This window comes from Ammospiza caudacuta, chromosome 3 (assembly GCF_027887145.1).
Source record: "Ammospiza caudacuta isolate bAmmCau1 chromosome 3, bAmmCau1.pri, whole genome shotgun sequence".
Lineage (NCBI taxonomy): Eukaryota > Metazoa > Chordata > Aves > Passeriformes > Passerellidae > Ammospiza > Ammospiza caudacuta.
The window spans coordinates 97,081,056-97,101,706 of record NC_080595.1 but is presented as its reverse complement, the minus strand read 5'-3'; the positions used below and the strand labels follow the sequence as shown (position 1 = coordinate 97,101,706).

Below are 20,651 nucleotides of genomic sequence, written 5' to 3'. Positions count from 1 at the left end.
TATTGAAATCCTTTCCATTACAATTTTCTTTGTGTATATAGAAAGACAATTTAAATCAACTTTCATTTTTCATTCTAACAGAGAAAACCACATTTGCATGGTGGAACGACACTAGAAGAAAAAAATCTGGTAAAGAATATGACTTTTACTAAGCTAAAACTGCTAGTTAATTATTAATTCTATTGTCATAATGGATTTCTTGACAGAATTAGGTGCAACAAAAGTGAAAGCTTCTCTAATCTATCTCCATGTGCTTTTTACTCAATCCCAACATGCTTGCCTGGAGCACAGGTTAACTGTTTGCTCAAGCTGATCATAGATATTGCATTTATTCTAAACATGGCTAATTATTTTAACCAGATGGCTGTAGAGATAGCTCTTTTTCATTTTTTTTTTCAGTATTTGTTTCCTGGGTCTCTTGTTTATATTTGTTATGGGATTTTATCACCATATGTCCATTTTTTATACCTTTTAATTACTTAGACTTGGTACACAATATTTTCTTTTTGAATGACTCCACAAAACAGTGAAATAACCAAATTGTAACAATTCATGGTCATTTTCATACTCTAATGTCTTTTTTCATAACCTATTTAAAAGTAATTCTGGTACCTTATTCAACTAGTGCTGCATCCTCTGAGAAATTCCAGAGATATTCTCAGAAAACACAAAAGGTTTGTCCATTCATTAAGCACAATATTAATGAGAATGAGTTCTCCATCCTGATTTTAGATATGCAATTCTCATCATCAGTTGGCAAAGGTAAGTGATCTTGTTCCCATACAAAAAATACCATACTTCTCCTTTATAATGGAAAACTGTGTGAATGAACACTAGATTTTGCAAATAATTTTGGTGACTGCACAAATGTGTTCCCAGTTTGGGACTCTATTTTTAACTCAGATATTTAAATTCACTTATGTGAATAATGTCACAGAAACTTTATTTTTTTTTTACATTTAAACATACTGCATGTAGAATGTTTCACTAAGACTAGAGCCAGTATTATTGTCTATACACAATAGTACTGGCTCTAGTCTGTGCTCTGAACAAGTGTTACAAATAATTGCTGAGTCAATCTACAATAGAAAGAAAATATTTTTAACACATGTAGCCAGTTTCTTCAGGAAAAAAAATGCAGCTTTTATTGTAATTGACTGGTTAAGTAGCCTGAACTGAACCCGGATGATATTGATCCAAGATATCTTCCGGGATGTTGCAAGTCTTTACTGCAGGGAGGCCTCTCTGTCTCTGAGTCTTTAGTTGAGGGTCTCCTTCCATGAACAGAATATTGCCACTCATCAATGCTCTCATCACCTCCAAGCTGCCAGTATGAACATCAGATACATCTGCATTATTTTTCTTGGTTCAGGCAATTTTCTTTGTGCTGTTCTGAAAAAAAATTGAAACTGCTTCCCCTTTGGAGTGGAAAACTCTTAAACTTTCCCTTAAATTTTTGCTATAAAAGTAGTGCCTACCAAAAAGTCAAAATGTATTGCACTTATGTAAAAGCTGTTAAATATTAAACACAGCTTAAATAAAGTCTTCAGATTTCTAAATGAAATCTGATAGATAAATTATCTGATAGATAAATTTTTAAAATTTTTAGAGAAATTTTCAGATAAATTTCTTTATCTGAAGAGCTTCTTAGAAAAAACACTTAGATGCACTAAAAACTAATTCATATTGGCAATAGAGTCACAAAGAAGAAACAAAATTTCTCACTTATAGTCAAAAAATGATACTTTTCTACTCATTAAATCAGAAAGCTGTCATCTTGCCAAGCAGTATAGTTCTGTGGTCCAAATACCAGGTTCTAAAACTAAATACAAACAGATTGTGGGACCTGTTCTGGACAGCTTGTTCTCAGATAGCCTGTAATGTCATGTGCCTTTCAGCTGACTGGTGGACTCAGGCTGTCCCTCCAGAGGCTTGGAGATGGTCACTGTCCCCAGGGCAAGAAAAAATGTCTCTGGGTGACAGAGACATGGCAAAAAGGGAGGAACTGTAGCCCACAAAGATAGTATTGGGATGAGTCAATGACAGATCTGGTCACCCATAGCCCAAGCCCTGCTGTGGCAGACAGAAACACTTTAGGGATGAGAATGGGTTGGCTGTAACTCAAACCGTAGTGGGATCGCAGCAGCCAAGCAGAGGAGCACGAATTTGCCTGTGAGTATATGATAGATGGAACAGATTTGCTTATACACAATTTTATTTCTGTTCTGTCTTATTTAGTTATGCTTAGTATTCTCTCTTTTAAAGGCTTCTTATTTTAGTTTATATTTTAATAAAATCTGGCTTTGAGTTGAAAGAGATTTTTGGTCTTCTGGTCTCCACCATAAGGCAAGGATCTGAGAGATATGTATCTCAGAGATTCACCTGTCTCTCCTCTCACTCCACTGCACACACATCCTTTGCTTAACAGTGAGCAGCATTTGAATTTATCATAATTGACTGCAAATTAGTACTTACAACCTGTGAAAATGCCAGGGTTTCAAAATTTGTGCTGTTAGGCAGAAGAAACATTGACAATTTTTTTACACAGCTTCCCATTCTTTTTGTATTGTCATTCCAAGCTAAACAACACTTCTTGACATTTTCAAGTACTGGGCTCACTGTGAGTTTAAGTGAAGCCTTTAGGTTCATCTTCCTCTAATTTACTGTGGATTTTGAGCTGCTGCACTGACTCCTGAAGAGGTGGTCTTTGTGCCTCCACTCTACTTTAACTCAACTGTAATAGTAAGATTTTAAAGTGAAACTTAACTTTCTCAGTGTTGTGTAATGCAGCCCCATAGTAATTATTTAATCACCCAGTGGTAAGCTGAAACATTTCAACATCTGCTTTTGGGTTTGAGTCTGTCATATCATTGGGTTTTAGTTTTGAAAAACTCCCAATAAAGTCTATATGTCATTATTGAATTTGTAAAGTATTTTGTTACAAACATGGGAATGTTATTAGATAACTTATTAAGTCCATGCATTTCAAAATCTACACTATTAGTTTCAGTAGCCTTCTCAAACCAGAGATCTACTTCAATTTCTGGAAAAATTGTGCTGGTTTTGGACCCCGACCCCCTGCTTCTCTGTTGGAGTTCTCCCACCTTATCTCCTCCTTCACAGCATTTCCTCTCTTCCCCACTAGGTTTGTGTGGCTCTTTCTACTTACTCCACAAGTACCACAAATATGAATTCTTGAGAACTGGGCAGGGTCATCCAGAAAGGCTCTTTGGTACTGTGGGAAAGGCACAGATAATTGTGGGTCATCACATTTTGTTACTTGTTTATTTATTTGTAGGTTGAGATCCTGATTATGTAGTCTGAATTGATTCAAAGTGAGCTAAAGGTCAAACTTATTTTGGCCAGGCAGTTGAGATGATTTGTAATTCATGTTTCTCCAGTTTTAGGCCGGGTCAAATACTTAAGGAAGATATGGCTGGGATGTTAACAGGTTCCTAACCTAAAGTACATGGGAATATTTTTACTATCCCTTCCCTTCCCTTCCATTTTATTTTCTAAAATTAAGAACATACAGGAAAGGTAAATGAGAACATCCTATTTCCTCATGCACACATAGAAAATCATAACTGTTTTAACTTTGTGTGTGTACACAGACATATCTATATATATCCATCCTAAACCTATTATGAATTATTAGCAGAGGATTTAATAATTGTTCCATGAGTACCATTCTGAATATTCTGAAAACTATTAAATAATGCATTTTACACTGATATTATGTCAAGTAGTCATAGTATTTGTAGCATTTTCTGTTCAAAGTGTCTATAACCTATAACCACTATATAATGAGATTATTATTTGTGTATAAAGTTTTGTGCATACTATGTTGCCTGCAATAACTGTGCTTATTTCTGAGGAAAGGCAAGCAAATAATTTTAAAATATTTATCTATAATATTTTGTTTCAGTGCACTGACAATTTGAGTTTAGATTTTTGATGTTATCTTTTGCTTTCACAGTACCAAGTCATGAAAGACTCCAATTTATTGACTAAAAACTATTTTCTTGGAACCTCTGTTACCAAGGTCTCAGACTGAAAAAAATTTCAATATGTTTATGGAGAAGAAATAGTATTTTTCAGAATATGTTGGTCTAGAAACTATTCTAATGCATAAAGTGCCTTAAGTGGACGGGCACTTCAATTTAAATAATATCTATCTGTGTAATGTGACAGGCTTGAAGGAAGTTGATTACTTGTCTAGTAGTCTAATTTGAAACCCCAGAGGTAATCACTGAAATCCAAAGGAAACAAAGTTTAATTTGACTATGTAACCTCGTGTGTTGATCTAGATTAGTTGTTTGATGATCTCCAAAACCCTTATCAGTTTAACAGCCACCCTGTAATAAGCTCCCAGTAAACAAATCTTCCTCCTCCATCTACCTATTTTTTATTTTGAAGAAGGCAAAAATTGGTTACATACAGAATGAAAACTAAAAAACAGTGAAGCAAATACTCAACTAGATAGAAAATAGCAAACTGTCACAATACCCAGACCCCTTATTCTGTTTTGATTGCAAGTCCTAACTTCTGGATACATCTAATTTAAATGCAAAATAAAACTTCAGAGCTATACTATGTATTGCTAGTTTACAACTGTTTTCACAGTTTTACATTAGATTTTCTTCATATTTCTTATTTGAAAGAAATATATCTGTTCTCTTGCAAACAAGTTTGGTTTGGTTGTTTTTATGTTCTTTGCCTGATCTAATGGTAAGGATTTTAATGTACCTAATCTTCACTTGATTTATTCATCTGCTTGATTGGTTAAACAGTGATCACACATGCAGATCTTCCTAGGATGTACTTTCTCTTCTTTTTTTTATGAACTTGGAGTCCTGTGTGCTGAATACTTACCAGTTGTCATCTTGGCAAGGTCTGAATTCAATTACAGGACTTTGTGTTTCACTTCGCTGTTTGAGTTGGGTGATTCCATCCAGAAGGTTATTTAACCTGTCCATTATCTTGCAAAATAGTGTTTCCAAATAACTTTCTTCATTTCTTATCTATAATTTGCTTTCTCATGGCCTTTTCTGACTGCTTCAAAATTTTCTTATTCGAATTCCCATGGTCTGACTCTTCCTTCAGCATCAGAACAGGACAACCTGGACAATATAACTAAGTGTTTTGAAGTTCCTAGAATTGTAAATCCTGGTTTTCTTTCCCCCAAGCTTGACTTTCCTATACTTCCCCATGTCATTACTTCAGCAAACTTTTTTTTGGACATTTTTCAGAGCCAGCATCCTGTGGGTAATATGGGGTTTTGTGGTTCTTTAATGCCATTTCTCTTATCCTGTTTCTTATCCTATTTCTCCACCCTGGAAGACTTCCAGTACAGCTCTGCCTCTAGCAATGCAGTTGTCAAGATGTTTAAAGAGTAGAGAAGTTACTTTTTAGCTCTTTACACTTTTAAATGAGGATTTCTTGTACTTTTTTGTAGAATTTTTGAAATACAAGGAAGCTTTTCCAGCATCCAGGAAATCATTACGCAAAGGGGCAAATGCTACAGCAGCCTCTGCACCATGAGCAGGTTGTCTGTATGCCAGTAAAAGGTCTGGGGCCACAAAAATGCTAACTGCTGGACATAAATCTCTGTGCTTCAGGAGCTATAATATTAGAAGTTCTTGAACTCCCAGACCTTCTGATAGCAGCAAATAAAGACTTTGGCACTACTTCTAATATCCAACTGTGAGAAGGGGCAATTCTCAGGAGTTCAAAAGAAAATATATGCATATGGGTGGGATGGGTATGTTTCATGGTATGGAACCATCTTGTTACTGAGCACTTGGGAATGCCTTACAGAACTGCAGCTGGACAAAATCCCCAGGGAGGACAGGTCAGTGGGGTCTGACCATCCCATCTGACAACCTCAGCAACTGCAGCCTAACCTTTTCATAGTAGAAGTCACCCTGAAATGGGCATGAGAGGGGAGAGCATGAAATGCAGCCTTTTTTCAATATGCAGGTAGCAACTAGGATTTGCATGGAAGGGCAAGGAGGGGACTTTATAGAGGGACATTGTATTTGGGAAATGAGCTTTAGGAACCTCTGGAACAAACCACCACAGATGGTCCAGAGAACATCTGCTGTTCTACCCTGAGAGGGAGCTCTTGGGGTTACTGCTGGCTGGTAGTAGGCCTAGCACTGTTGCTCCATAAGATTTTTGCATACTTTCAGAGGAAAAAAAGCATCTTTATGGACCACTGTAAACATACATCTGATTCAACCAGATTTACCTGTGAACAGAGAAAAGGAGAGAGCAAAGACAGCTAATATAGGTGTGTCATACTGACTAACTATACAAACCAAAGGGGAAAGCAGTATCTTTTAGATGTTAGACCTCCTAATAGTTATTTCACATCTGCAACACCTGGGACCTGTGCAGAACAGGATTTGTTTTCAGACCTCATGGCCATGATTTCCTATGGTCATTCATTTCTTGTATACTCCTGCATTCTTAGAAATATGCATAAAATACTGCTGATCAGTCTGGATCTTTTTAAATCAACTGATTCTTTCCTGTAAAACAACCAGAAGCATAACAAAAAAGACAAGATTAAAGTGTGGGACTGTCGATCATTTTGGTAATAACAAAGAGTGAAATAAAGATTATATGGATGAAAACAGAAAGGATAAACTGATAAAGCTCAGTTATTACAACATAGCCACATGTACAGGAATAAAAGACAATGGAACCATAGATGGGACAGAGGTTTCTGCACCCTGATGAGTTGAGTTGATGATTGAGTTTATAGAAATGGGACAACATTCAGTGGCATTTGTGAACATTCTTCATAAGGCCAAGAATTAAGGAGTAGTATCTAGAGTTTCTGCATTAAATCAAGTCATATTTTGGAACAATGAAAAAAAAAAAAAAAAGATATCTAGTAGAGATCCTGTGATAGCCTGCTGTGATGCAGCCATATGAAAACATCTTCTCATTAATAGAAATGTAATAAACAGTATTCTAGCAAGAGTTTACCTGGAATATAGTGTACAATTACAGCTGCTTACACAAGATAATTAAGCATGCTGAAAAGCAAAGAAAGGCATCTAAGATGCTTAGAGGGAAGAAAGTTTTCACATGATCAGAGGCTTAGAGTACCTCTCCTATGAAGACAGGCTGATAGAGCTGGGGTTGTTCAGCCTGGAAAAAAGAAAGCTCTAGGAAAAGCTTATTCCAGCCTTTCAATACTTAGAGGGGTGGCTCATAAGATAGAAGGGAGAGACTTTTAACCAGAGTCAGTAGCAATAGGACAAGAGGGAATGGGATTAAACTAGAAGAGGAGAGATTTATGTTAGGTGTTAGGGAAGATGGTCTTTCCTGTGAGGGTGGGGAGGCACCAGCACAGGTTGCCCAGAAAAGTTGTGGACGTGTCATCCGTGGAAGTGTTCAAGGCCAAGTTGGATGCAGCTTAAAGCAACCTGATGTTGTGAAAGACATCCCTGCCCAAGGCAGAGGAGTTGGACTAGATGACCTTTAAAGCTCCTTTCCAACACAAACCATTTTGTGGTTCTGTCTTTCAAAAGGAACTTGGTTTTCATAGCCTAACAAAATGTTGCATGTCCATAATATTGCATGTTAATACACCAGAGAAAAGCCATTTGAACTAATAGCCACTGCTGGCACAAGAAATGGGTATGAACTGGCTATTTATAAATTTATCCTAAGGTTTCTAAGCATCAGAGCAACAATAATTTGGAACAATTTTTCTAGTTGCAGCACAAAATTTAATGTGGTTAAACAGAACAATAACAACCTGGATTAAATTGTATGATCAACCAACTAAGCAGAATTCCTGTGCTTTCCTATGGCCTATATTATTAGAAAGAAATGTAATACAAGGGTTTGGGCAATACAGATATAGCTCCTATATCTCTAGATAAGGTTCTGAGTTCAGCACACACCAAAAAATGCATTTGGTGCTGCTGATGTTTTGTGCTTCACCTAATACTTAGTTTCTGTGTCTGTTGTTCATTACAACACTTATGACCTCGATTATGCTTTGGTTTTATTACTGTTTAGGTACTTAATTGCATTTCCATCATTAAATATGTGCTAATTCTTTTAAATGAAACTTTTAAAAAATATTTTTTCATTAGATTATATCTTTCCAATATATTGTGAATCTTGCTGTTATAGTATTACATTTCAGCTTGGCATGCTGATGTGTAATGTCCATTCCCCTCTCCTGTTAGGGTTTTATTGGTTGCTATAGTTACCGACCATTGCTCCGTTCATGTCATTTATGTAGGCTAAATTCTTAGTGACCCTAAATCTGTTATCATGCACACCTTGTTGTTCCTATATTGTGAGATGTCAAGGCACCCAACATGTTATGAGGAAGACTTCAAAAAAAATTAGTAGAGCTTGTCTGCATGACAGTCTGGATTTGCAGGGCTGATCCCTCCATGCATTGCCATATTTTTACATCCACCTTAAGAGTAAATCAGCCAGGTCTTGTACATGCTGCAACACAGTCTATCTTGATATTTATTATTTAATCTATTAAAACATTTGGCTGTCTCCACACACAGTTGGGAGACCAATTAAAAGTCCAGAAAAACTATACAAAGTTTCTCATGTAATTAGACGTTTCAGGGCATGCTATTAAGGGCCATCTGTTCTCCTGGATGACTGAGTATGACTGAGAAATGAGATGTTTCCTTCTGTGCTTGAGGTTCCGTCTGTCTTGATTCTATATTTGATTAACTCTGTATGGGGGTGGGGACTGAATTTATTTATAATGGTCTTAATCTGTATAGCAGGTTAAGTATGATTAGGGTAGGATATTGAGCTGTTTAGCATTTGAGATACCCTTTATTGTTTCAGAGCAAATAACTGTCTTGAACGTTTTTCTAGGAGAATCCCCACTGCTTTTCTGTTGTTTACATTTCCCCACTGCCTGTTTTTTCCCTTTGTTATCAGTGATCCAATTTTCCCATAGAATAAATGGTTACAACTAGAGAAAAATCACTGCCATTTTATGCATTTTGAATTTGGCTAGTAAAGCCAAGCAGATCTGAGCAGTGCAGCAAAACATATGCTGTAAACTTAGGAGAACTGGCTTGCTTTCCCCATGGTAACATCTGTGCAGGCTCACCAAAGGTAACGTAGAACATGCCAGACTGCTGCAAAACGTGGAGATACCCAAATTAACTTTTAATTTAGGTATTTCTGCTGTTCTGCCAGCTGTGATGTGCCAATACCCTTAAGAGCAGATTTCAGTCGCTTTTTATCAGGGCAGCTGGCTGCCTACACTTTTCCCTCTAAGTGCCTCTAAATCCTAACAGAGCAATGACATGCAGCGATACTTTTGTTTAACATTTCTAACATCAACTGGTGGCTTTAGCCAGAGTTTTGCATTATCACACACACATTTAAAACTTAAATCTGGCTATAAATAATACTTCAGCTTCTTTGTATAAATTTTTGCAAATAAGATCAAAGGTCTCCTATGCTCTGCATATAGCAAAGTATTTACAAATCTGTGCCAAGCCAAGACATCTGGTCATTGTGTTTTGGTTATAGTAATGTGGGTTTTTATATCTACCATGTTTTCTTTGACATTTCACTCACTTTACACACAGCAGCAAGTACAGTTATATCGATATTCAAAGAACACATTCACTTATTCATTTAAATGCAATATTGTTTGAAAAATTAAACAGGAAATAGTTTATGACACTCTGTTGCACACTTTGCACTGCTAATGCCACTGCCCTAGCATCACCCTTAGGCATGTAAACCTGGCACTTTCCCAGGCTTCCAGTTGATTTCAGGAATGGTTATCATACACAGTTTAAGAATAGTATTTGATGATAATTGTAGGCACTTAGAATAGAAACATATCAACAAAATTTAGATACAGTTAGCTATCAAGGAGTGAGTTAGTTACCTTTCACCTCCTTTATGTCAGCAAATAATACCAAGGAATTTCCAATTTGAAGTAACTTTTCCTGACTTAGAGAAGATGTGTAATTGGGTATCTCCCTTGGAGTGAGGTATATCACCTGGGAGCCCACATTCCTCATCCCTATGAAGAGGCCAGTCTTAACTTCTCTTTTAATTCCTTGAAGTTAACTTCACCGCTCCCCTAAGTTTCCTTGGCCTGCAATGTGATAAACTCAGTATTTTTTAGCAATTAGTATCTGACTCTAGAAACTACTTCATTTTCTCTCTCTTGAGGAGAAAGTGCGTGGATCTTTCTACAAAGAAAATATAAGTGCAGCTATCGTGACCATGCAGCTATAGCTGTTAATGATGCACATCACAGTGAACATGATTCATACAGTCATCTGGAATTTATTATCTACTGTGAAGGAGATGTGGACTTTTTTGTGTAATCAGAAAGAGAATATAAATTCTGTTTTAAAGAATTTTTCCTGAAATGAAAAGCCTAATTTCTCTTATTATTATTCAAAGTGAGTAAAGCTGTTTAAAGAACACCACAAAAGCTATTAAAACTTTGACAGATGTTCTGGTGAAATGTGAAACTGTTTTTTTTTACCTTCAGGAATAACATTATTTTACTATTGTGATAATTCTATGATCAGAAAACTGGAAAAATTAACTTTGATGGATTTTCTTTTTTCCTGGAATGTTTCTTTCATAAGAGAAGGGCACAAGAAATCTGGAAGCATCAAGATTTGGCAAGCAATTAAATCATTCAGAAAGTGGAATTTTAATCCTTATAGGAGCTCTACTTAAAGTGTCATCTCACAAATGTGTTTTCATCTTGGGAATGGTCATGTTGGCTGTCTGCTCCCTTGACAATAATAATGTACATCTGTTCTCACAGTTTCCATAAAATGGAGGATAGTATAAATCACTGCAGATTATATAATTACTGCATAGTAAAAACACTGAGTTTAGAGATGTTTTTACATCGTTTTCTATGTATTTTAATATGTATATTGCTCATGTGCTACAGGAGTGGCTTTGCTTTCTGAAAATTCAATAATAATCAGAAATTCTTAACACACTCCTTATCCATTTTCATCATAAGAATACAAGTTATGTTACAGAGAACTAATAAAAGGTGTGCGCATGAAAATCAAGGTTTATATAATCTTCCTGCTACACTAGGAGCAGGATGGAAAAGGGTGAGTTTTCTGTCCCTCTTGGCTTTTCTGGGCCCTGTTAAAAGTATCTAGGTTTTTCAGGCTCCTCCCCTGTCTCAGCTAGAAACATGGGACATGTTTTCTTATAATTGAGACAGTAAAGCCTCTGCTATCCAGTGGCATCATTTTCCATTACAATACTTCACCTATAGACACAGCAGATCCTTTTTCTCTCAGGATCTAAATTAATTACAGGTTTTTATCCTATGTAGAAATTCCTTTGTGATAACGTGTTGTTTTGCATGCTAGAGAGGAGGTCACGGGAGATCACTACAGCCTGATCTGGCTGCAAGAACCTGTGAAAAGTTCAGAGCTGTTACCAGTGACAGTCCTGTTCATGGGGGAATTGCAGGTGAAGTCATTTGTCCCCCAATGACCCCTGAAGCTTGTGTCCCATCTGCCTCAGCCTGTTGAGCCCCAAGAGCCTGGGTCCCTTGTGCCTGGTGCATTTCTCCACGAGGATGAAGCCCCAGCAGCACAAAGGGGGTGCTCCTGCTTTGAGGAGCAGTTGTCCAAAAGATACTTGGGGAGCTTCTGCATCAGTGGGGTTAGTAGCTTTTTGGGGGCTTAAAGCTTGTTTTTGTTGAGGAACAAATGAGAATGGATATGTGAAAACTCTCCTGTCAGGCAGAATAATATAGACTGTGTTCAAGCTGTATTTTAATTAACGGTATCAAAAATAGAGTGTCATACAGACTGAATGCTAGGGATGATTTAACAGGCAGAAAGAACAATGAGTGAGAGCTTAGCAAACTAATATAAGGTTGGAAAACAAGATTTGATGACCTTTTAATCACCGAATTTCTCAGTATGTAGAGGAAGATAATTTATTTTCTCAATGCTTCAGTTTTTTTCTGTACAGTGGGGACAATAAAACTCCTTGAAATAAGCCTTTTAGGGAGAAATGTTAAATATTGGCAATTGCTTACAGCTTTGATCAAAGAATCACACTGGCTATTTACTTTGGGAAGTAAATGCTATGTGTAGATACAGAATTTCAAAGTATAATAGGTCATGAAACCATGATTTGAGAAGGCATTCCTCTCAGACTTGTGAAGTAAAAAAGCCAACTGGACATGAAAGGGCCTTTGACAGTCTTCAGAGGAAAGAACAAGTGAGCACCTTTAAATCTGAAATTAAAGATAAATACATTTTCCTTCCTTAAACCCACTGCAGTTCCAATTAGGGATTTTACTTCTCCCTTCCCTCCCAAAGTGTGGCACAATGCTGCTATGCATTATTGAACATGCTGCTGTGCCTTACTTGACCCCAGAGGTGACTGCTTCTGGCACCGGACAAAACAAGTCACACAGATTCCTTGAGTACCTCACTGAGAGATTGTGACTAGCTTAATTAGAGAATGCTCAAGAAGTGTTGTGAGATACTTGGATTACAGGCATTGTGTAAGGCCAAATTAGTTATGAGCATTAATACAATCTTGATCTAAAGAGTAATTTGAATAAGGGATGAAATAATAACAAGATCCCTTTGAGTCCCATACAGCACACTTTGTTTTCCCACATAAAATATCTCGCACAACATTTAAAATGCTTCTGTGGAGCAGAGCAAGGCAGTGCCACTCAGAAGTGCCAGGAAAATGCACTACCAGATGTGAGTCATTGCTGAACTCCAGCATTCGTTTTTTTGTTCACCTTTCAAGCACAAGACAACCTGTTCCCTACTGCAGAGTTGCCTGCAGGTGCCTTGATGGAACATGCAGTGAGGAGCCTGCCAGTCAAGGGGGGGTTGTTTGATTTTCTTCTGAAGTTTGAGGAATTATCTTCATTTCCTGAGAACACCTGGGGTGATGTTGCACAACCATCTTTGTCCTTGGGTGAAATCTTAGCATTTCTGAAGTCAAAGAAATCTTCCCTTTTATCTTTCAGTGGTACCAGGATTTCCACCATACACATGTTTCAGTGCCATGCTCTTTCAGGTAAGGAAACAGTGAAGTGCTGGAAATGACATGAATTTCTGTAGCCATGTGGTCAGTTTCCCTACCAAAGTGGAAGAATCAGACTGGATGTAAGTGACCAATCACCAAATCAGTCTTGGAAGTTGGATGGCCAGAATGGGCTTCCACTGCAGCTTTTTGCATGGTAAGCTTCATACATTTTGTGGATACCTAGAAAGTTTGGTAGCAGGTTTACTTTAATGAAATCTGAACACAAGGAGATCAGATTTCTAAGTCTAAACTTTGTATATTTCTAGGATAGATTCTTTTGATTAAATACACATATCCACAGTGTATTTAGGACATCCCAATTCTAAGATGAATTGAGTTACTCCCTAGATTTGCATTGACTCTTAAGAGTAACTGGCTACAATCAGTCACACAAATCTCATACTTTTATACTTATTCTTTGTAAGTACTCTAGGGTTTTAATGAAATGGGGCTGGAATACTAAATTATTTATTGTTACTAAGCTAGTTAGCACAGAAACGTGAGCAGAGAATTGTATTTTAACTTTACAAGCAGGGTATCTCTGCAAAATTTTCCCTTTGATTACTACCAAATGAAATATCTCAGCTGAATAACCATTTTCTTTTCAGACATTGAACAAATATCCCTAACAAATGCTCTTCACACCAGCTCCACTTGTAGGACCAGAATTCCACATGCAAATTTCCTTTGAATGTAAAACCTAGGATGGCTGTCTAAAGCTAAGCATACAAATGGCATTCTGAACATTTAGTTCTATTCCATTTATTTTTGTTTAGTTCTGTGCTCCATTATAATGAGATACACATTTTTGTGTATCGAGGACTATAATTACTCGTGTCCATAGAGCAGCACAGCAGAGAGTATAATTATTGCTCACATTCAGCTCAAGGCAAGAATTAGACTCAAAAGTCTGACATGGTCATTACTCCTACATTTTAATTTGTTCACCTCCAGGTAGCACGTAACAGATCACCTATGCCTGTCCTAATTTTTCAATACAAAGAGATTAAACTCCTGCCTCTGTATCCTTTTTTGTGAGGGAGACAGTCATACCTGAGAATGAAGCTGGTTCTTCATTCATGTCAGAAGGACACAGAGCTGGTTCTGGGACAGGACCACAGGGCAGCACAGGGCCACGTGTGCAGCACTGCCAACATCACAGACACATCTGAGGCTGCAAAGATGTGACAGATGGGCCTGGGTGCACAGAGGTGGAGGGTGTTCTCTTTCTTTGGAAAAATCAAGCAAGGTCTTGGGGCAAGCTAGGCATTTGCCACAGCTGGAGAGATTTTTTTCAGTCTGGAAGTGACATAGCCATTGCTCATGAGCTATGTGTAGATCAAAAACTGGTTTGATGTGGCTGCCAAAGACCCCTTCAAGACAGGGGCTACAGCAGGGGTGACCAGAGAGCCTGCATTGTATGCTCTCTGTAGGTGCCCCTCATGCCCACCTACCTCCAAGTGCAACTTGCTCCAGAATTCGAAAGCACTTTTAGCACAGGAAGACACTGGACTGTCCCCTACTCAGCTGGAGAATGGGAGCAGACAAGGGCTGCTGTGCAGCACAGGTACCCACCCACTGCTGTTACACTGGCCTGTGCACTGCTGACACTTCTCTTTTCTTCTGTTTTTTTGTTTTCTGTCTGGGGCACCATTAAATTTCCTGAGAACTCTCACAGTTCAGTACAACAAAAACCTTCAGGCTTTAACACAGTGTATTGGGTCTGTGGTTTGTGCTATTATGTTGAGCAAAACCAAACAAGTTATAAAGCCACAAAAAACCTTCAAACATCCCTCCTTTGCCTATTACCAGTGAATCCTGGCTCTCTAAATAATTAAAAAATATCTGGTACTTAGGCTTTTTTTGGCTGACTTTCTCTGAGTTTGTGTGAAGACTTTCCTCCACAACAGAAAGCCCTGACCATCTCAGTGCTATATATTCAGGGCATGTCTGCATACTTCCCATTATTTTGGGAACTACAGACAGAGATACAATGCTACAGTTGGCCAAGATTTCTCCATAAGGCCCTGGTAAGGTACAGGAGCCTACACAGAGATAATCATCTCATCACAGAGATGATTACCCTGCTCTCTACCCTATGACTGAGTGAATAAAGGAACAACTTTTTCCTCTATATTCATACAACTAATCACAAAACAATAATATTTTTTCAGAAAATTGTCTCCATTACAGCAATGTTGGAAGTAGTAGGGTGAGAGCGAGTCAGCTGCGAAAATTAAAAAATTCTGTTTTAATATATTTTAGTAATAAATGTTCACAAACAAGCACAAATTAAGTTTGTTCTCTATATTTTAAATTAATTTTTACTCTTCAGTTTGTAAGATTCATGTCTCACTATATGATTTTAAGTGGTTTCACAAAATTGCTTCAAAAGAAATGATTCTGTAGAGTTTGCATATACTTGATACATATCTTTGAAATTATTTGCTCTTGTGCATGTTTTTAGTTACAGAATAAAGACTGCTTAAAGTTTTATTGAGAAAATTCAAGTAATTCCCTTATAACTAAATGAAAAGCACATCATTAAAAGAAGATTTAAAGGCAAGAAAAAATCCTTTTATGAGAGCACAATTCTTGAATAATTACTTCAGCTCTGGCAGTGAATACTTTGTTATTTAATGAAATCATAGTATGCAGTACTTTATCCCAAATGTGTCACGAATTTTCAGTGAGAGAAAATGAACTTTGGTCCTAATGTGTACTCTGGGAGTGAGAGGCACATGGCAAATATTATAGCAGTTCACTTTGAATGTTATTTGCTCAGGTATCTTTGCTCAGGTAGTATCTGGGGTGTCAATAACAGCAATTTCATGTTCTCTGTCAGGCTCTACAGGAAAAAATGCATCAGAGTCCTTTGCCTCCTCACCCACTGGCTATGGATCTCTCATGCTGATGCACAGTCCGTGTCCCCAGGTGCCCCCCAGCACCCTCACTGCGTCTCAGCTGCAGCTCTTCACCACCTGTGGTGTTCACTGATGCACAGTCCGTGTCCCAGGTGTCCCCCAGCACCCTCCCTGTGTCTCAGCTGCAGCTCCTGTGGTGCTCACCCGAGCCCCTCTGTGCCCGTTCCGTGCGATGCTCGGGGGCACCCGCACACTGCTGGCCGTGCCTGAACCCCAGAGTGCAGCACAGTGTCTGCACTGGTGCTGCAATTCCTCTCACCTAACCTCAGCTTTCCAAAGGTTAGGAATATAGATATTACTCTAGTCCCTTTCCAGCTAATGGAAGGAGACAGGGACAGCTGCCCCAGATTTCTCTGGGGGGACCTCAGCGCTCTCCAAAGGTGTCAGTCCTGCACCTGCAGGGACATCAGCTGGGTAACGCTAACTGCATGTGGCAATGCCAGGTCTCAAGAGTTTGCAGAGACAGAGCTTGACCTTAATGTGCACCAAAATGATTTTAGCATTAACAGGACCATTTTTGGCAAGCACGTTGCTCTACATAAGGATCTGCTCATGGTCCTCCCAGTACTTGGGCCTGATATTTCAAATGCTGCAGATTATAAGATGCAAGAGCAATACAAACAAAAAGTTTTATCAGTGATAATGAAACAACATTAGAAGCTAGTGAAATACTTTTCTAAACGATTTAAAACCATTTTGCCAATAGGTCGGGTGCAAACTAAATTAACTCAAAAGGACTACAAATACTGATTTTTGAAAATAATTAAAATAAATAAAACAATACTAACATTACCTGAGCAAAATTAAAGTCGGAGCCAAGAAAAGTAGATGCAAATTATGTATATTTCTCAAAGATAATTGCTGGAAGTATATTTATGTCTCTAAGTACAAAGGGGAAATTGAAAATAACATTATTTAAATCTCACATTTTTAAAGTAATATTACATATGTAATTCCAATAAGGATAAGTTAAATTAAAAGCCATACAGTATAGAAGAACTGTGCTCTCATTATGTGAAGTGCTTCCTAATAAGTAAGTGAACCACTGAGCAAATTCTTTTTATTCATAACCTGCACAGAAGAAGACAGGGGTAATCAGTGAACAAAAAAATCTGTCAGTGTCCAATATGAAGTTCTTGTTTAGTGCCAGATTAAACTTCTCAGCTTTTGTCTGTCACTATTCTTTGTTTTTTTATGTTAAAGATATATTTCAATAGAAAGCCATTTGTAAATATGAAATAATCTAAAATATTATTAAATACATTTATCAGTACATGATTTTAAAGACCTTGTGGTTTATTGAATAGATTTGAAGCTCTTTTTGGAGGAAAAAAAACCCAAATAACTTACTTGCTTTCTTTCTAAAAGCAAGCACTACCAGTTACTTTTTTACAAATACACTTTCTGTACTTTATTTTTTCATGATGGAGATGTTTTGACTGATGTCACAGTTTTAAAAGTCAGTGAAAAATCTATTTCACTGAAGTGGAAGCCCTGATCAGGCATTGCTTTTTCTTCTTAAACCTGAAGCAAGTATAAAAGCATGTCTCTTAGAACTTTTAGATCAAGCTTTTTTTCCTGCTCATGAGCAAAGAATTCAGGAGTAAAAGAAAAAGACAAAGGATTTCTCTGTGACAGGAGAGAAAGGCAGGGGAAAAAAACCAAGACAAAACAATATAAAAGCCCCATCATTTCTCCTTAAAATCCTTAGGAGACCAACTCTCCTCCTCACTTTGTGTTTTGTGGATGGAGAGGTTTGAGCTGATTGATGACAGAGTTGGGTTAGCATAAGGACCATTTACTGAAGTGAGGAAAAGTAGCTCTTCAGTCAAATACTTCCATATCTTTTGCTTTTTCCAGTGGCTCCTTTGTACTGTTTTCTGAAACAACATTACTATGTTGATTACTGCTCCAAGAAGATTATTACTGTAAAAATGTTCAACTGACAAAGATTTCAGAGTGGGTATTATCAATTTGTGTGAGTCAGAGCTTTGTTGGCAAAATCTCAATGGAATTGCAAAATACAGGCAGACTTGTACCAGACACATACAATGCTACGCAGAATGTCAGTTCCATGCATCAGAGGAAAGGTTTTCATCATGTTGCAAAGCAAACAAACAAACAAACAAAACAAAAAATTGTATTCATCTCAGAAGATGAAAAACAACTGTCTGAGTGTGAATAAACACATATACACACACACACTTATCTACACACGTGCTCTAACACACATGAAACATCAGTCAGGCTTCTAATATCTGCACTCAAAATAGCAAAGAGGAACTGTTTGACACAAGACCATACTGACAAATGCCAATACTGAACTGAAAAGGTGAGGATATATTTTTTTAACTGTTCCTCTTACTGTCAGCACCAATATAACTGACAGAGCTATCCTATCTCTCATCAATTAATTTTTTAATTGCTGTAGGTGAAAGCTAGATTTAAACAAAAGCTTTGGAGGCATGAGTTTCATATAATATTTCAGTAAACAGCCAGTATTATCAGTTTAGATTTCATTCACTTGTGAGGAAAGTATAAAAGATTCTGGACATTTTATCTGAGCTGTTTACAAGAATTTACAGAACAATTGTAAAAATCAAGTTATAATAGTATTGCTGATACAAAAAAAAAATTGAATTAGTGAAGAAATTTACATTAAAATGTCCAAAACTTCCAAGAATTTTAGAAGACTGGATTTCTTCTAAAAGCCTTTTTTCTCAATTTAGCAGTGCTCAATAAAACTGAAAAGCTATTAAGCTAAGTGAATAAACTATCAGAAGCTATTCACTTTTTGATGAGTCAGCATATCCAGTTGTAACAACAGCTCTGGTGTCAGATTAGGAAAACTCATGGGTCTAGATAGGATCCTAGAGGACAAATTTCAATGTAAAAATAACAAATGGTTTCCATGTAGCTTTGAATTTTTATTTAGCTTCTTTAAACTATATAAGGAAATGAAATTTTATTCTCTCACATACCAAGGAGGAGCTAGGCAAGTTTAGCAACAATATTCTGGATAGATGGTTGCACAATACTGAGTATTGCAATAGGATGTGACATGCTGCACATTGCAAATGACATAAATCATTAAATGTTTTAATGCTGAAGGCTTTAAAGTAATTTATGCAATTTACTGTTTGGTCTACAAGTCAGTGTTTCAAGATTATTCTTATACTGCTATGAGTTGTTCAACAATGTCAGTGATCAGTTCTCTTCCCTCTGCCTTATTTTGTGGTTGTCATTAGCAATATTGCTTAATGCTTTATTGAACCTCCACTTGCCTGTTTTCTCACTATGTAGATATATTTCTGTTCCCTGTAGCCAAGTACCCACAGAATGATATGAATACTATTAACTTTAAAATGTAATGTCATTATGAATACTTGCTTAAATGAAGCACACAAAAATTGTTTGGGTTCAGAGGCCAGTGAATAAGGAGTCAAGCCAATCTCTGATGCTATTGTCAAAGTCTTCTTATTTTTCTTAGGTTTGTACAGAATCATATATAGAATCATATGATTGCCTTGTTAAAAAAAATACTGGGATCACATTCATAATTTCTGTTGGTTTTGTACTAGTATACACTCCACTTTATCATCTTAGACAATTAAGAAAAGAGAATTGTGGGTTTGGTTCATCACTGTTCAAAATACAAAGTGTTACTCCAATCTATTTGAAGTTTTATCTGAAAATTTTAGCACTGAGTGATTATTGAAATACAGAACAGAAAGGAGAATCCTATAAACTCAGTTAAAATGGAAACACAAATATCAAGCACCAAAAATCTCACAAACTGTCAATTATTCCTTTACCATCATCCTGTTCAATTAGGCAACTGTGAAAGTAAATTCCTCCTTGTTGGAGGAAATACCAAGCCATATGCTATTACTGTACCCTGTGATTTTAAAGAAGATGCATAAAGTCAAAATGTTTTATTCCCAAAATGTACCTGACATTTTATTTTTCATTATGCCTGTTTGTATGTGTTACAAGATTTATTTTGATGAAATGAATGGAAAAAAATAGGACAGTAGAAATAAAAAGTGAAATCAAGGCAAAAATAAATTATCTATATTTTATTAGTTATTATAGTATATCAGCATCTCTCTGTAAAAATAGCAAATATTTCTGGCACTGCGATAATTAGGTGCTTTTTGTGACAAAGGATATATAGGAGGCACTACTTCACCACAAACTCTATGGGCTTTCATTGGTGGTATCCAGTCTTCTCAGGTCCATGCAGCCCAAAGTCCACCTGGAGAGAAGCTCCAGTTCCAGCTGCAGATCCACATCTCTGGGTGCCCTGACCTGGTCACTCTTGTCACATGAAATCTTCAAGGTCAGCATGAAGAAACTTGTGCTTTTCTAGAGAGGTAGGACAGGAACAGTAAGTCCTGCCTTGGGCTGGTGCAAGCAGTGTTTGTCTCATTTTTATATCATGATTTCCTTTCGTCACCTGTTGATGCAAAGAATGTAATTAGACTAATACAAAATACAAAACCACCAGCCATGAGCAGTGTTATTGTAGTGTAAATTCATGCCAGTGAATGGAGGATGGATGAACAGAGATATTTTTCTCCTGTGCCTTTGTCTTATTAATAATATCAATGAACAACATCAGTTGTCTTCTTAGGCAGG

General features: G+C 37.1%; 1 protein-coding gene across 1 annotated transcript in view; it reads left to right on the top strand.

The window, feature by feature from the left end:
- The first annotated feature begins 2,136 nt into the window (after positions 1-2,136).
- The window catches only part of MEI4 (meiotic double-stranded break formation protein 4), a 104,682-nt gene continuing 86,167 nt past the window's right edge, over positions 2,137-20,651 (top strand). Inside the window, exons 1-2 of the mRNA XM_058802609.1 lie at positions 2,137-2,172; positions 13,028-13,077. Coding sequence (XP_058658592.1) covers positions 13,053-13,077 — 25 coding nt within the window. The 5' untranslated portion in view covers positions 2,137-2,172; positions 13,028-13,052. The remainder of the gene's footprint in view (positions 2,173-13,027; positions 13,078-20,651) is intronic.